At 37.1% G+C, this 16,424-nt stretch overlaps 1 protein-coding gene across 1 annotated transcript in view; it reads left to right on the forward strand.

Annotated features, from left to right (window-relative positions):
- The window catches only part of LOC124166514 (tyrosine-protein kinase transmembrane receptor Ror), a 122,033-nt gene that overhangs the window by 80,881 nt on the left and 24,728 nt on the right, over positions 1-16,424 (forward strand). Inside the window, exons 2-3 of the mRNA XM_046544057.1 lie at positions 4,654-4,777; positions 13,457-13,536. Of these exons, the coding sequence (XP_046400013.1) occupies positions 4,654-4,777; positions 13,457-13,536 (204 nt within the window). The remainder of the gene's footprint in view (positions 1-4,653; positions 4,778-13,456; positions 13,537-16,424) is intronic.

Here is a 16,424-nt window from a genome sequence, read left to right on the forward strand (position 1 = left end):
CGCGAACTAAGAAAATTTTATTTTCAATGAGCTTGACAGTGTCTATTTAAATTGCTTCACAATAAACGGAAAACGTTGGGCTTGCGTTCCACCATAAAACTCAATTTATACTTAACATGATGATATAATGAAACTACGAAAAACAGTTAACCACAGCTAATTAAATAATAATGAAGAAGCAGGAGCAATTTCCATAATTTAAAATTTTTTGGTACTACCCGTCTCGCTTTACAGCATCATCAGGTACATCCGCATCACCCAATATACATATTCTCACCGTTACCTGATGATGCTGTAAAGCGAAACCGGTAGTACCGATAAATTTAAAATTGTAGAAATTGCTCCTGCTTCTTCATTATGTTCCGGTTCCACTCCATCTCGCATGCAATCTCAGATTATGTACAGCTAATTAAATTTTAATTGACGTTATCTAAACGAATTTTTTGTAATGACTATCATTCTCTTTCCTTTAAATGATCGCAGCGCCGCCATCGGATTTAGGTTGCCATCTTTTGAACTAATCTCCACATTTAATTTTAGATTCTCAATAAAAATTGAGATAGAGTTTAAAATCATAATAATAGTGTTAGAATATTGCATTGTTCATTTGATTCAGAGTTATCCTGAAAATTTCAGCCCAATAGGTAGTCGGAAAGTAGGTTAAAATTGATTTGCAAGATTTGACTCGGACAAGATGACAAACAACAAAGCGAGTTTATAAAAACGTTATAAAATAGAGGGAAACGGTTACGGCGGAAAGGAAATAAAGGAGAGAATTGCGTTTGAAAAGAACAGGAAAGAGCTGATGAGAGAATCGTTATGTAGGTGTCAAAAGAAAAGTGAAGAGTTTAATCGTGAGTGTAGCGCTTTACGGTGCGCAAACAGAGACACATAGGAAGGAAAAAGATAAAATACTGATGATTTTCAAGATAGTTTAGGGGTATGGAGGATAGTTTCTGTCAAGGATCGGGTGTCTTTCACGATTTAATAGGCTAAAACTCCAATAATATCACCTACTCGTCAAAAGGGGATCGCAAATTTTTAATTTTTTCATTTTAGTGTTACGGGACGTGGCTGAATGAGGAGACTTTTTTTCGCCATCACTTATCTTTCCCTTCCATCCTCCGAATTTTAATTGTGATTTTGGTTCTTTGTGAAAGCCCCTTCCCTTCGAAAGTAAATCAAAATTTTCATTCGTGTATCGATGGCCAAGTTCTAACAACACCCATCCCAAAAATAGCAAGCAACTTTTCAGGGGAGCAAAAAAACGGTTGATTTCTTTAATTGTATATAATTTTAATTGAAATTAAAAACCAAAAATACATAAAAATGAAAAAGGAGCATACATTTGCAAACAAAGTTGTTTTTTGCTTGATTTTTATTTATTATTAACATTATTAGCAGTATTAATTCAGACCGGTCAAATATTGAGATACGTGTTGTTAGAACTTATGTTAGCCATCGATATATTGTTTTACCCCTCCGTTTCTCCCTTTCCCTAGCTAGTTCCTTCAGTTCCGTGATGTTCCTCTTCCTTGAGTACTTAATTATCGACCCCATGTCTTTAATTACCGTAAATCATCATTTTCCACGCCCACTCGTGTAAGACGCGCACCTTTTTTTCGGGCAATGAATAAAAAAACAATAATTACGAAAAAAAATTGGCAAACAGCAACTTGTATTTTTTAATGAAAAAACGACAGCATTTACATTAATGCAATGGAACAGTATTATTTTCCTCCCATAGAAACAACGAACTTGCTTTTGATTCGGTAGTCACTACTCCCAGAAACATTCATGGGCACTACGTAAGACGAAATAAACTGCGAAGAATACAACTGTGGCGGGTGGACCCACCTCTGAACTCCCCAACCGGAAGGGGATGATTAAAAAAACGATGATAATGTTTCATGATGATAATGATTAAATCATTCGGCCAGACCTTGTATATTGCATCACCGTTAGGTGTCCTTCCTGTAGATACTATTTAAAATGTAGATATTCGGGAGACCCGCGCATCGTCGAGTATTATACGCACCCCATTTTCGGTGAAAAGGAAAAATTAGTGCGCGTGTTACATAAGAAAATACGGTATCTCTTCGCCTTCATCAGAGTCTTTTCCTTCTATTTTTCCCCTCCAATATTTCTCGCGGTATCACTGTCTTTTATGACAAGGTCTATACAGCGGGTCCTTCTCTGGTGCTCCATATTTACTGCAGTTTATAAATAAATGGCTTATTTTTTTATATGAAAATGCTTCGGTCACGTAAGACTTAGATGCGTCAAATGGAAAAAATGATGGTCCCAGCATCATTATGAGGAACTAGGCCTAGGCCAGTGTTACTAGTGTTACTTGCCTCACGAGTCGTGATTTGCCAGCGCAACCAGAAGAAAAGATGGCTGAAAGCAGTGAAAAACATATTATTAGTGGGATCCTCAAGTAAAAATGCATTCAGTTTGACGTCATCGGTCTTAGCTGATGCTGGAACCAATGAATTACCCCAGTAGTAAAGTGTGTTCAGGATCTTATCTGTTTATATAGGTATATGATAATCTAAGTGAAAATTGTTAATTTGTTTTCTTTTCATTTGATCAGTTAAAGTTATTAATTTTGAATGCATAAAAAATCTCTAAAAGCATGGGTATTGCGATATGATGGTGGGTCAATGTCTCACTCTCAGATTATGAAGTCCTGGCCATATAGAGGTCCAATTACTTAGCAATTATGACCCATAAAAGGTGTTTGATGGAATAAAATAGACTAATATCCATTTTATTTTTCAGTGAGGCTGTTGATAAGTCTCCGTTAACTTTATCTCTGGTTTGGTTTAAATCGTAAATTGAATGAATTTATTAATTTATTACATTTTAGTCATGTGTGGTGGTTTTATTTAGTTTTAGGAGCAATTTAGATCTCAGAAGGACACATAGTTTGCCAGAAGTATCCTTCAAAAGAACCATTGAATCATTTTCACGATAATCATGGCTCTGAAGAGTTTTTATGCTCAGTCAGTGATACTTCGATATATTTTACCATACGATAAAGTGCTGTAAATCTACCTTATAGGGTGATGTATGGTTTACTTTCGATAAATTCCATGAGACTTCGCTTGAACTGTTTTCTTGTTGTGAGCAGTGGAATTTTCTATTGTTGAATGATTTTGAGAAAGGATTTATGTTGGTCATGTATTTGGAAAACCAATCGATTTTTAATTGAAGATATATGAAGAGTGCAGTGGAGTAACTGTAGGAGGTATGAGGGTGTTGAAGCCCTCTCCACAAAACTATAAATAAAAAAACCTTCGTGTCACAGCAATCCTACTTGTTTGAAATACAAAAAAAGTGTTTTGCTTTTTATTTCGCCTCTCTACTTTGTTCAAATTAGTAGTTTATTTGCATATTAACGAATTATAGTAGGTTTATGTATTTGGTAACTCATTATAATGCTTAATTTCGTGTTTTATTTCCCAGTTTGGTATGCTACCCAATCTGATCCATCTTGCCCAAAGTGAAGTCTTAGTTACGCCTCTATATTAGTTCTATCAATATTATTTTCCCCTTGACGATCTACACCACTGCTGCCTCTTCCCCCCCTCACCCACCCACTGTGCGACCAGTGATCAATAAAGATCACACCCACGTATGTGACTGATTTTGATGCCAAAAAGTCTCCTCATAGAGTTTATAATTCACAAATATGTGAAAGTTTTTGCAGACCGATTGTTTCATCGCTGAATAAAGCTCTTTTTTATACCCCATGTTTTTTATAACTTCTCCTTAACGCATGCTTTGATTGTTTTTTTCTATAATCAACAGGACATACTATTAGGCTAATAGATATAAAAATTAATCTATTTCTTACTGTTCAGTTCATTAAATCCTAGCCATTATTATAATGATGAAAGAAATACCAGGTGGTTACCAAGAGTGTATTCAGTTGGCGATGAATAGAGAAAAATATATGATTTTGACTTGAAACACCTAATTTGCACGAAAAATTCTTTGATATGAAAATTAATTGCTATATTAAACTACTGCCTGTTAAGTGTTTTTACCACTTCAAGCGGTGGAAATCGCAACCATCTGCATTACGATGAAGTAATTTAACGTAGCAATAAGTCAAATATGTACCGACTCATACTTTGAACTCACTCAGAACATATATCCACTGAGGTGAAAATCATCATTCTGTTTATTTTTCTTGTTAAATGTGCCAAATATAAACTTATAGGCCATATGTATATGGTTGTGGAAGTACAGACATGTTTTCCAAGCAATTCAACGATGTATGAAAGCCATCGTTCTCAAACTTAGTCCGGATTTTTATGCCTACATTTTTTAATTGACGCAAATATTTTCCTTTTATGTGTTGTAATTGATATAAATTACTGTTTTTTGTCTAGTTGGTGTCGCATTTTGTGTCCAGGCCTATCTAATTCGTGATATACAAAAGCTAAGTATTAAATAAAAGCATTTTGACGTAACCATTGTGACCACGTAAATTGTGGGGGAGATTAAAATTTTTGCAATACTTATTTTTCATTCATTGAGGTGCGGATTTTAAGAAAATTGTGAATAGATAATACTATGTGTGCACCAAATGATATGTTAATTTAAGGAGAAAATTAACATCCCCATTTTTCTCTGTTTCAGTTCTCGCGGTGGGTGACGACGCTGTCGCCTCAAATTCTCTTGGCGGTGGAGTGCGGAGCGGTGAGGACTACAATGAAAACGAATACGAGGACTATGATGACAGTCGTGGGTCGCTCAGGAACGGGTATGTCGGTATTGTTGCCTAATCATTAGGATAATGTGGCTAGAAGAAGGATTCACGGGCAAAATTATTTCGCTGTAGGTATCTGTTTCTAATCATCATAAGTTATTTTATTGACTCGATTGAACGTTACATATGGGATTTTATTATTAAAACCTCATATTTTTGGAGATGTAATCATTGTAGGTATTTCTCAGATATTATTATTTTTCGGCTCAACTGCTTAGTCAGCGCAGCGGGCGGGAATATTACGTGTTATGTGGTTTATCCATCGCAGTGTTGGTAACTGAACGAGTAAAAGCACTCAGATTACTTGTAACGATTACTTTTGCAGTAGTTTGTACTAGTAACGATTACTTTTTTCGTAATCTAATTTTATTTTTAATTTACTTTCTATGGTGAAAGAGGAATCGTTACTATCATTGTAATCGTTACTTGCTCGTAATCGACGATTATTTTATTGATTTCACTGATTTACCTTGGCCTTCTAATCATTCGAGTCCCTGAGTACCATACTTTACTAGTTTAGGATCAGCCACTCTTGTGCTGTAGCCTGCTGATGATGGGTTCAAAATATGACCTCCGATGTGTTGTTACAGCAGTTAAAATTGCGTGATCGCAAGTGAGATAGCAAATTTAGCGATTTATCTGATTCAATTGTTCCATATTTTTACTCCAATGAACGAAAGTGTGGTGGTGTCCAGAATGGACAATCTTACAAGAAGAAATTTTAATTGCAGTTTTACTGATTACTATTTAAAAGTCAGTAATTTGCACTCGTAATTCATTACTTTTTGCTCAAAGTTGCAATTGAGCCCAGTTATTTTTTCTCAGTAATTTTTACCTACACTGATCCATCAAGATTTAACCTTAAGGCTGGATGGAAGGCTGCAATATATGGGAGTAGAGCTCGACCCAGACAAACCTACCGACCTGCAAATTTCACCGCGATGATACTGCTGGTGTGCAAAGAATTTCAATCCCAGGGCCTTTTTTAAGTAGCCAGGTATTCTGTCTGGTAGACCCAAAGTGGTATCAATGATAATTTCGATTGAGATAGAATTAAATTGAGGTTTGATCGAGAAAAAGTAGGGATTTTTAATAAAAAAACTATTGTGGGAAATTTTTATGACTCTTTTTGAATATTTTATTTCTATAATGTGATATCGCCCTAATTTTTAAGCTCGTTTTTATTGTAATGATTATAATAGAATGTTTTACTCATTCAAATCCTACGAAGTCGTTTTCTGGCCTCATCACAGGGTGGGCAAGACTATTCTAATATGGAACTAATATTTCGCTGTCAGTGAGTTGGAAACATACCGGGGTCATAATGAATAACTGGAAAACGGTGCCTTTTCTTTAAAAAATAGTTTGAATCGAAACATTTTTAGAATTTCATCGACTAGCTAATTAATAAATTTCGGGAAATGCGTAGTACGTATTCTGTGTGGGAAAATCAGCGAAATTCAAAGTTTTATTACTTTCGCCCTGGTGCCTCTCGTGTAGAATTATGTGATTCCAGGTTAAATTATCGAAGTACCCTTTCTACATCGCTGAAAAATTCCGAGTCCGAAGTATTTTATCCTCATTTCCTCGAGACTTCCACGAACCTCGTGGCACTGGTATCTCCTCGAAATTTTCAAAATGGCGCTGAAAAAAGTCGAACGCTTTTCTCTCCACAGTGCTCTTAGTTGTCTGGGTTGTTAGCGGAGCCCTGTTTTTTATTGTGCTATACTTCTTGGTATTATTCGGCTTCAATCTCTACCCGCACAATGGCTTCCTTTTTAACAGGTTAAAGGCGATTTCCAGGGAGGAAGGAAGCTGTTCTGTAAAGTGCATTTTCCTCGCAGTGATTTCCCTTCCTCCTGACCCTTGGCACTACTTCGCTTCTGTCTTTCGCCCCTTGAGTGTCTGCCGTGCTGAGGCGACATCATTCCCGCGACGTGTTATATCCGGGATCCCAGGATGCTGAGATGGCGACGTGCAACAATAGGGTCTCCCCCACCCCCTCAGAGCCCTTTCTCGACCCCTCCCCTCCCCCTCAACCCTGAGAATGGATGCATCGGAGTAATTAGTTGACGTCGAGCGTGTTTGAGAAGAATGCGAGGTGAAGTATCCGTACCGATTTGAAAAGGCGTTTCTCTGTTTCCCCCCACGCGTTGAAGCGAACTCGCCGTCGGTATCATAAAGTGCCACAAGCAATTATGAAACTAGGGGTGATTTTCTTGGTATAAGTGCATAGTTACATGAACTATACCTTAAAAAAACTGTAGTTCATGTAAAAATCTGTAGTTCATCAGCCATAGCTTTAAAAAGATTCCCTCTGTTTTCCCCCACGCGTTGACGCGGTCTCATCACCGGTGTCATAATGTGCCACTAGTAATTTATGGAACTAGGGCCGATTTTCTTGGTATTAGTGCATAGTTACATGAACTATACCTTTAAAAAGCTGTAGTTCATCAGCTGTAGCTTTAAAAAGTTTTTCTCTGTTTTCCATCACGCATTGAAGCGATGTCTTCACCGGCGTCTTAATGTTCTACTAGTAATTTATGAAACTAGGGTGATTTTTTTGATACAAGTGCATAGTCACATTAACTATAGTTTTATTATAGGCTATATTAATGCTTTCAATTTATTGCACAAGATACTTTTGGAAGAAAGTGCGGAAGAATTTAAGTTGACGAAAAGTTTTGAAAGTGAATGGTAATTGGAAGTAAAGAAATAAAACTTTGTAAGGTTTGTAAGTTTTATTTCCTTACTTCCAATATGGAGAGGTTTCACAAAGTAAAGCCTCAAGTTATTAGTTATATGAATGGTAATTGGTTTCTGTTTACTTGCAATAACAAACTTTCGCAAGGGAGTTGAAGAATTTCGAACAATTCAACCGATTCCGGCGGAATATAGTGGAAGTTCATCACATTGAAATAAAAGGTAGTTGCAATTTGTTGCGTTTTGGCTCACAGAGCCCAAACGCGTCGTACGCATTAAACAATTGCGGAAAAGTGAAACTACCTTTTACTTAAATGAGTTGAAAAATCGTTCAAATACGGAAGTCACTCGCGGTAGTTAACTTGCGCAAAAAAGCAAGTGAAAATGAAGCTTCATGTAACCTAAATTAAGCCACATCATCTGTCCATAGAGACGAATAATATTTTGAAATTATTCGAAAATTATTTATCTTGGTGACCTAGATTTTTTGCTGCTTTGTATCATCTTGAGGCAGGGATTGTTGTCTTGTGTGCGGAAGCTAAGTAGAAAAGATCAGAAAGAGGAGGCCAGTGAAACTCCCAAATGGAGGAGAATTACGAAGAGGAAAGGGCTACCCCGAGGGTACTCCTGGCTGGATCCGCCCCTGTCTTCAGGCCTCTTGAATATTCAGCTCAGTAGGGAAACCTGAGTCATGCAAATGAATTATTTACATGGGAGTGCGGTGTTGTTTTCCTCTCCATTCATAATGAAAAGATTCTACCCAGCCGAGTGCAACCTGGGGCACCCGAGGATATTCTAATGATCGTACGCAAGTTTATTAATCTTGTAAAACAACCTTAAGGCTGTCTTCTTTATCACATCGCTTAGTGATGATGATGCTGTCCGCATAAAACAGTCTCTGTTGCATAAATTACTCCAGAAACTTGAAAGTAGGACTCAGTCTCAGATGCTCATGCAGAACCTCTTTCAACTTCAAACGATGTAGTTTTTTCTGGCCCTAAACTGCCATATGCTAAAAAATTCGTTTGAGAGACTTAACAATGATTACATTGCGAAAATATTCTACTGCATTCGCATCCTCACATATGAAATACATTCTTAAAATTCTCCAAAGTTACTTCCTACTTAAAAAGTACTGGAGATCCGTTTTTATACTGATATTGGAGCAATGGTTCTTTATGTGTCGTATGACCATGAGATTTTAAGCAAAATCACACTAGCATTGAGCTATAACTACTTCAGCATAAAATTTTATTTTGAGTAGAGTAGAGGCAATACTATTTACAAGCGCGGTTTTTTTTTCAACCGCCGATCGATCAGAAAAAAACACCATACAAGCGTCAGGCGGGTACTGAGCGGATAGACAACTGCGCATCCTGCGCACCACACGCGCAAGTCATTTCTCTTTATAAGTTATTAGTTTAAGTTCAGTTGAAATATTATTAACTACACTGCCCCAATTGAGTCTCCCGCCAAGTGTGCAATACGGAACGACAGTCAGAAAACTCGCGCATTTGCTTCAGCATTGACATGTCTTGACCTTCATGCCGATAAAAGAGAATTTATTAATGCACTGTGGTTAGAGTGTGAAACGGTGTAAAAAATTACGCCCACTCCCATTTAAAACAAAAGAGGAGATGTACTGACTTCTGGAAGTGTTCCGATCCACGACAACGCCCGTCATCTCAGCGTTGGCGCAGCCCAACCGCTCCTTGGGCAAATTTCAATGAGAAAGTTTCGGTCTCCCACCATGCAGTGCCGACTTAGTGCCATGTGACTTTCATCTTTACGCTGAAATGAAGATTTGGCTAGGAGAGGAAGCGTTTTCAAACGAACTATGAGCTTCAGGGCAAAGGCAAAATTCATTGGAAATCATTGGCGGCAACATCTTATGAAGGAGGTTTAGTAAAGCTTGTCCTCGGGCCCTACAAATTCCTCAATCGTCGAGGCCATTATGTCGAAAGGACACCACAGGTGTGCCCAATATCTAACAATAAAATAATTTTTAATCGATCACTTCGTCATCTGTTCATGGCCCATCGGAGGTTGAAAAAAAACCGCCCTCGTATAACGCTGATACTGCCCCTTCAACATAGACTATACCGCTAACCTGCGATGGATTAATCGGGGAAATATTAAGTATAGCGTCCACGTGTGACGACTTCCCTCAAACGGCTTCTTGTCGCAGAAGAATGAATATCTCGCGATACTAGAAAGAATCAGGTGTACAAAGGCTGTGTTGTGGCCATCGGGATTTTGCTGGTAATTGGAAAAGAGTTTTCTCGCAAACTCATGGTCAATCATTTTCTAAGAATGTTTAATATGGGACTGAGTATGTTAAAAATTAGTCGAAAGATTTTAAAATGGAATTTTACTGTCTTGTTTGTTGTATGATAGAATCTTGTTATTTTCCCACCTGTATCTGCAACAATAGTGGAGCCCGTTGCCTATGAGATTACGTTTTGGTTGGTTGACATCTTTTAAGGTTTCCCTTTGCTTTTCAGAGGCCGAGGGATCTATTGGGGATGAGTGGTCTGTCTGTATTTACATTTGCACTTGATAGAGTCGACATCTTTGGGGATAAGGATATATTCGACTTTAGTCATATTTTACGGAAAATTTGCGTATTATAACGAATTAAAATTCTAATTAGTTTTAAACTGAAGGCCTATTTAACAAGCTTTAGGCATCGGAAGGGTTTCTTGCGTGACCGGGTAAATCATAGCGAATGCTAGCAATAGCTCAGCGGCAGCATATTCATTTAGCTGTGCACATGAGCATTATAAAAACAATCAGCACCGTTATAAGTGTATAAAAAAATGGAAAAGGCTATTTGAAAGTTTACGATTGCTAAGCCCTAAGCTGTAACCCTCGCATCAAAGAATAAATATAAAACAGCAATTTTTCTCTAAAAAATATAAATTTTTTTGAGGATGCTCCCCGATCCCTCTTCGCCTGGGGGTTATTCCCCCGGTATGACCCTTCTGGCTCCGAATATAGATCTGCCACTGCTCCGAGGTCCTGCCCACTTCATAATCACTCTCTCGGACTACTACATTAAGACGGTAACCTTGTATGAAATTCTCAAGGAGGTATATCGTGACCATGATTGGAATGAATTATTCCGCTGGTATAGGTAATGTTAATAAATATTTTACTGTCATAAGTACGACATCCGTTGAGGTTGGAAAGCAAAACAAGGGTACATAATACGGTAGTAATGCAGTTCGTCAAAGTTCATTCGTTTTCGAGCTATTTTTAGCCGATACTAGCGTCATTTTCGTGTGACCATGTACTTTACAGATTAATGTAATAATAACTCAGAAAATAGTACGGTGACTAGTCTAACTTTTATTTTTAATGCGATTCTTTTGGTAAAATTAACATAACCTCCCTTTTTTGTCTAAACGACACAGTTCTAGCAGTAAGCAAGATTTTTCGTATACTTAGGTCAGTATTGCTCTTAGAACCTGAGTAAAAAAAACTAAAATAGCTAATTTTTAACTGCAATTTCCCGAAATATAATGCACGGAAAGTCTATTTTTGTGACCGTTAGTCTTTAAGGAGAATTAGAGGGGCACATTTTGAAATTTTCGTGAAAATGACATGTACTCCGTTTCTCTGACCAAACTCGAAAAATCAACCCTGGCCGCGAGCTGTCAAGAAACCTTTGGACTGATTTCTCGATTTTTGACAGCTAATTACTGACTTGACATTCTTAATTATCATAACCATCGCCTCAGCACGCGAGCTTTCGGCGAAGGCCAATTTATTGAATAAATGGGGATTAATTATAGTAAAAAATTAATTTAAAAAAATAGCTTAACGGATCATGAGAGTTTATAAAGAAATAAACACGTAATGGAATCCACATATCACTCCTTAAAAATGAACAGCAAATCGTACACGCTTTGTTTTAAAATGGATAAGAGTTTCTATGTAGCTTCATTGACGCCATTCCCATAATTTATATCTTTATTCCATGATTTATTCTTCCATTGCTCCCGGTTATGATTTATGAAAATGTGGACGAAAAATACATTTATTATATGATTAAGACTCGACGCGTTTGATAAATTTCACGCTAATTCAAAATTTGCCAAACCCTACGCTAATGAAGAATGATCGTAGGCTTTCCCATCGTATAGAATTGTGAAAGGTTACACGGGATTTCCACCGGGTCAGGTTCTCCAACGCTAATGTTTCCATTAATATAGCAGGTTTCGAGCAAGATTTTTCTATTTAAGCCGTCATTCACTTAAGGGTATGGGAATCTCTCGCTAAATGGGTCCTATGATGAATTTATCGCAAACTTTTCGGTAAACCATGGATCGTTATACTAACATCACGGTTCAGAAAGGTTGTGTAGTCGCATTTTGGCGGAAGGCATTTCAAGGTGGAATCAGCAGATATCAATGCGTATAAAAATCAATTTTTTTTCATTTTACTTGAATGGAAGAGTTCCCTCTTCCCAACGGTGAAGTAAAATCAATATTTTGGCGTACCCCTTTTTGGGAAATTGTATGGAAATTCAGCCCACTGATACGCCTGTTCATATGAGTGCTTTTCATCTAACCTTAGGACTTAATAATAAAATTCTAAAGCTCAGTAAATTTCAACAATCTCAGCAATCTCTAAAACCGTAAAAACTCAGTGGTTTTACGTCCAAATAGTGAATAAAATTATTATTCTCGACTTGATTTTCCGTGTCATTTTGGAGTGATCGTATTATATGGGCCCGGCATCATCTCACTCATTAATCCTTGTTTCCCTTATTCATTCGGGGATTAATTATTGGACTAGTAATCATCTTTGGGGATTATATTTTCAGCAATAATCTAAATGTTTGATTTATACAAAATAAGGTTTGTCAATTTCGATTCTCCTATATTGTTCATTGCTGTTTAATCAAGTCAAATTACAATTCTATAGTTTTCTACTAATTCCTGAGGTGATATTTCGTTTTTATCGGGTTAATAATTTTACGATTTTGTCATTTTCTTTCAAAATTCTCATATTAAAAGATAGTCATTAATTCATCTGTGGTGCTATCCTCCCATGAGAACCAATTAGTTTTAGATCGAGTCCTTATTGATTCGAGGCTTCAATCGAGGAAAATTGAGATTCTCATTAAAGCGTTATTTGAATATTTTTAATAATGATGTAATATTCAAATTTATTTTTATAATATCACTTATTTTATATTAAATACTAGAGGTTTTACTAGTAAGCCTTGGAATGCAGTTATTATGATAGGATTTGAAAATTTAGGAAACGTATGCCTTATACGAAACCTTATAAATTCATTCTCGGGCTTCTCCGTTTAATTTGTTGTGCATAAGTGTTAAGCGGATGAATACACGTACTATGTGGAATTTTGGTCAACCTATTACGTTGGGACTACTGATTTTAGAGGAGGAATTGAAATGAATTGATCTCGGAAATAAATGTTGAAGAGTCAGTTACACTATTGACTTGTGAATCATGAAGATCATTTAAGTGAGCCGTGTCATCTTCATTTTATTTCATTTTCATTTCTCGTGGCTTATATTTCCTTTCCATGGTGTATTCTTCCGTGGTTCCCAGTTTGAATTTATGAAAAAAAATGAAAATCGCATAAGAAATATGACTAATAAGTTAGCTATATTTTTTGATGCGATACGGTAGGCTGTAAGTAGACGATTTGAGGAATGAAAACTGTATGGGGTAATGTATTGATCGACGCATGCGGATGAGTCTCGTGAAAGAATTTAACTGTTGTGGTTCAATCAGTGATCATTGCCAGCGCCAACCGGCTGCGGTAATTCCCCCTATCGGTTTCTAAATGATTCAATCATGGATACTGGTACCAACTTGAATATTCATTTTCATATTTCATAAGTGCAGAATCAGGTCTGTCCAAGCCTTCCGGATGGCCTCTCCCGAACTAATTACTCGATTGGCCATTCATTCGCCTGTAATTTTTTTCAGGTCATCAGATGGCGGCTACTCATCTACCTCGGTTCCGGTTACTCCAACCACTTCAACGGTGGCGCCAACGACCTCAACGGGTAACGACCCTTCACATTTTCTCTATTTTACCCCTCCTAATCATGTCATTCACCTATCAATTACTGTGTTGGTTAATTAATGATTAAATGTATTTTTGTATTAAATGTATGCTGTGAATAGTTTGCTCAGGTTTTAGTTTCTTTTAATGAAAGAAATTATCAGTATTTCTCTGTAACTACTAGAAGCATCAAAGCTTTGAAGTTGATATTCAAGTTTGACTTCGCACTAAAGTGGAAAATATACCGATAAAAAGATGAAAGAGAGAGATTACTGAGTTATAACTTCTAATTGTCATTATTTCTACCATCAGAGTTGTGGCACACATCGAGAAATTGACATCTTTCGATAGCCCAGTTTATCTACATTTATTAGTTCCGTTGACCTAAGCTAGACTAGGAACTATAACCTTCAGTGATACTCAAGTCTAATACCATATTAGCTATCGCCTATCCCTCTTAAGTATTTTCGGTAAGATTTCTTTCGTATTTCGTGGCTTAGGGACGAGGAAAGTAGAAATATGTGCTCAAAATCAATGGTCGTTCTATAGCACTTATAGAGACCGCTGGGTAGACCTTGTTATAAATATTGTATTTATTTTAGGAATATGATAGCAAATGTTAATTTGAGTAATGAAAACTGTATCAGGCAATTTATTGATCGTTGTATGTTGAAAAGTCTCGTCAAAGATATTAACGATGGGAATTCAGTCAGTGGTCGTTGCCAGCGCCAACTGGTTGCGGTAATTTTCCCTTTCGATTTATTAATGATTCATTGATGGATATAGCTGCGAAATTTTATGGCCTCAATTATTTCATTTGCAGTTTTCTAATAACATAGCATTTAACGCTTAGCGTTACTGATCATTGACATATTAGTTATGGATATGGATCGAATAGAGGATTTTTACCACCTGTTGTTCGTTACCTGGAAGGAGATTTAAGATTATTGTGTTCCTATGGCTTATAGCAACGTAAGTTATTTCAAATCGAAATGAAAGAGGTTAGAGTATTCCATGGAGGTGTTATATTTATCCTCTTTGGCTATAGATCCATGTGAAAGACAAGCGTCATATTGTCAGAATATATTTGTTAAAAAATACTGTAATTGCAAAAATATTATATTGCAATAAAATGCCGGCTTCGGTGGCGGCGGGGTAAAGTCCTCGCCTGCCAAACCGAAGGTCGCGGGTTCGAGTAAGTTCCGCCTGGGTAATTTACCCTTGTCCAGGGCATGGATGTTTGTGATTGTTAAATGTTATAAACCCCGATGTAAAGGCCGAATTGTGCTGTTTTCGGTGGTGTGTGAAATAAATAAAATGAATTAAAGTAAAATATGGCTTTTCCGATGTCGTGAAATGTTCTCGGGATCGCCACCGGGTCAGGAACTGCATAACTGTCAACGTTTCAATGTCTGACTCGGCCATCCAAACGTCGGCAGTTATGCAGTTGCTGATCCGGTGGCGATCCCGAGAACATTTCTCGGTCTATTCGCCGGGAAATCATTCGATCCGGATATTCAGATTTCCGAGAGTGATATCGATTTTTTAATGGGAATAATTCTTACATGTGAAATGTTTGTGAAATCCTGCATTTTTTCATTTATTCGCGAATTTTCATCAAATAGAGATGGAAATCACAAAGAGGTTTCTCGACCCTTAATCACGAAATGCAAATAAAAATCGCATTGGAATACTTTGAAGTCTTTTGCATCCTTCCGGCAAGAGCGGATCCGTATTTTAATCGTAATAAAAGAAAAAATGTGCACCACGAGACGTTGAATGTAACAATCGATATTGTACGACGAACAACGGCGGAACTGTCTCGTTCATATGTGCGCCTGCTGAATTCAGCAGTATCGCAATGAAAGCACTTGAAATAACGAATGGGGAAGGAAATTCACTCATTAGGAGTACGTGTTGGGGATCACCGATAAAAAATACCGATGTCCTGTCTGTTTTGTTGATATGTCATTGAGTATTCTCTGACCCATGTACGTAGGTATATTTTTAATACTGGTGATGAGTAGTGTTTTTCGTCGTCTCGTGGTGTTTTTAGGTCGATTATCTGGATGCGCCGTGTGCATCACTTAATGACTCTTCGAACATTGTGATATTTTAACGGGAAATACTTATCCCAGTTTGTATGCATAAAAATTCTCTTTCTTGATTATGTTGGGAAGGTTTCCCAGCGACTTCACAATCCAAAACTAATGATTTATTCATATTCTTGTGCATAATGTTTTGAAAAAAATTCTGATTTTATAGATATAATCCTTCGAATTAAAAAAAGAGTAAATGGCAGTTTAGATTTGTCAAAGCTAATGCTTTATTTCAATTCTTGCGCATAATGTTTTGAAAAAATGCCGAATTTATAACTGGAATCCTTCGACTTTAAAATGAAAAATTATGGATAAGGTAGGGATAGATAGCAATGCACATTTGTCAATCTCTTCTTAACCTTACGTTACAATATTTATTTCCTAATAACTCAAAGTATAGTATGGTTCCTGCTATATTCCGTCATCGTTAAGGTACTTAGGTTTTGAATCGATACTTCGATGAGACTACCAAAGGCTGTACCACGATCAAATAAGATCATATATTACCAAAGGCTGGTTTGGATGGAAAAATATGTGATTATGACTTCCAGGCCTCCACCTCATTGATTGGCGTCTGATGACGACAGTTTTGCCGACAATCCCGCAATCATCTGCAAATAAGAGGAGACCTGAATATGCTAGTGACTGGTCACTTCTTACCTGAAGATGCTGGCGGCATTGCCGGCGAAAATGTCGTCGTCCAGGGGTGCCGACTTATAAAAAATATTGAGGGGGCCCATATCGGGGGTTTTGCCCCGGGAAATTTTATAAATAGTGACTTTTAAAGTTT

Source organism: Ischnura elegans, chromosome 10 (genome assembly GCF_921293095.1).
Source record: "Ischnura elegans chromosome 10, ioIscEleg1.1, whole genome shotgun sequence".
NCBI lineage: Eukaryota > Metazoa > Arthropoda > Insecta > Odonata > Coenagrionidae > Ischnura > Ischnura elegans.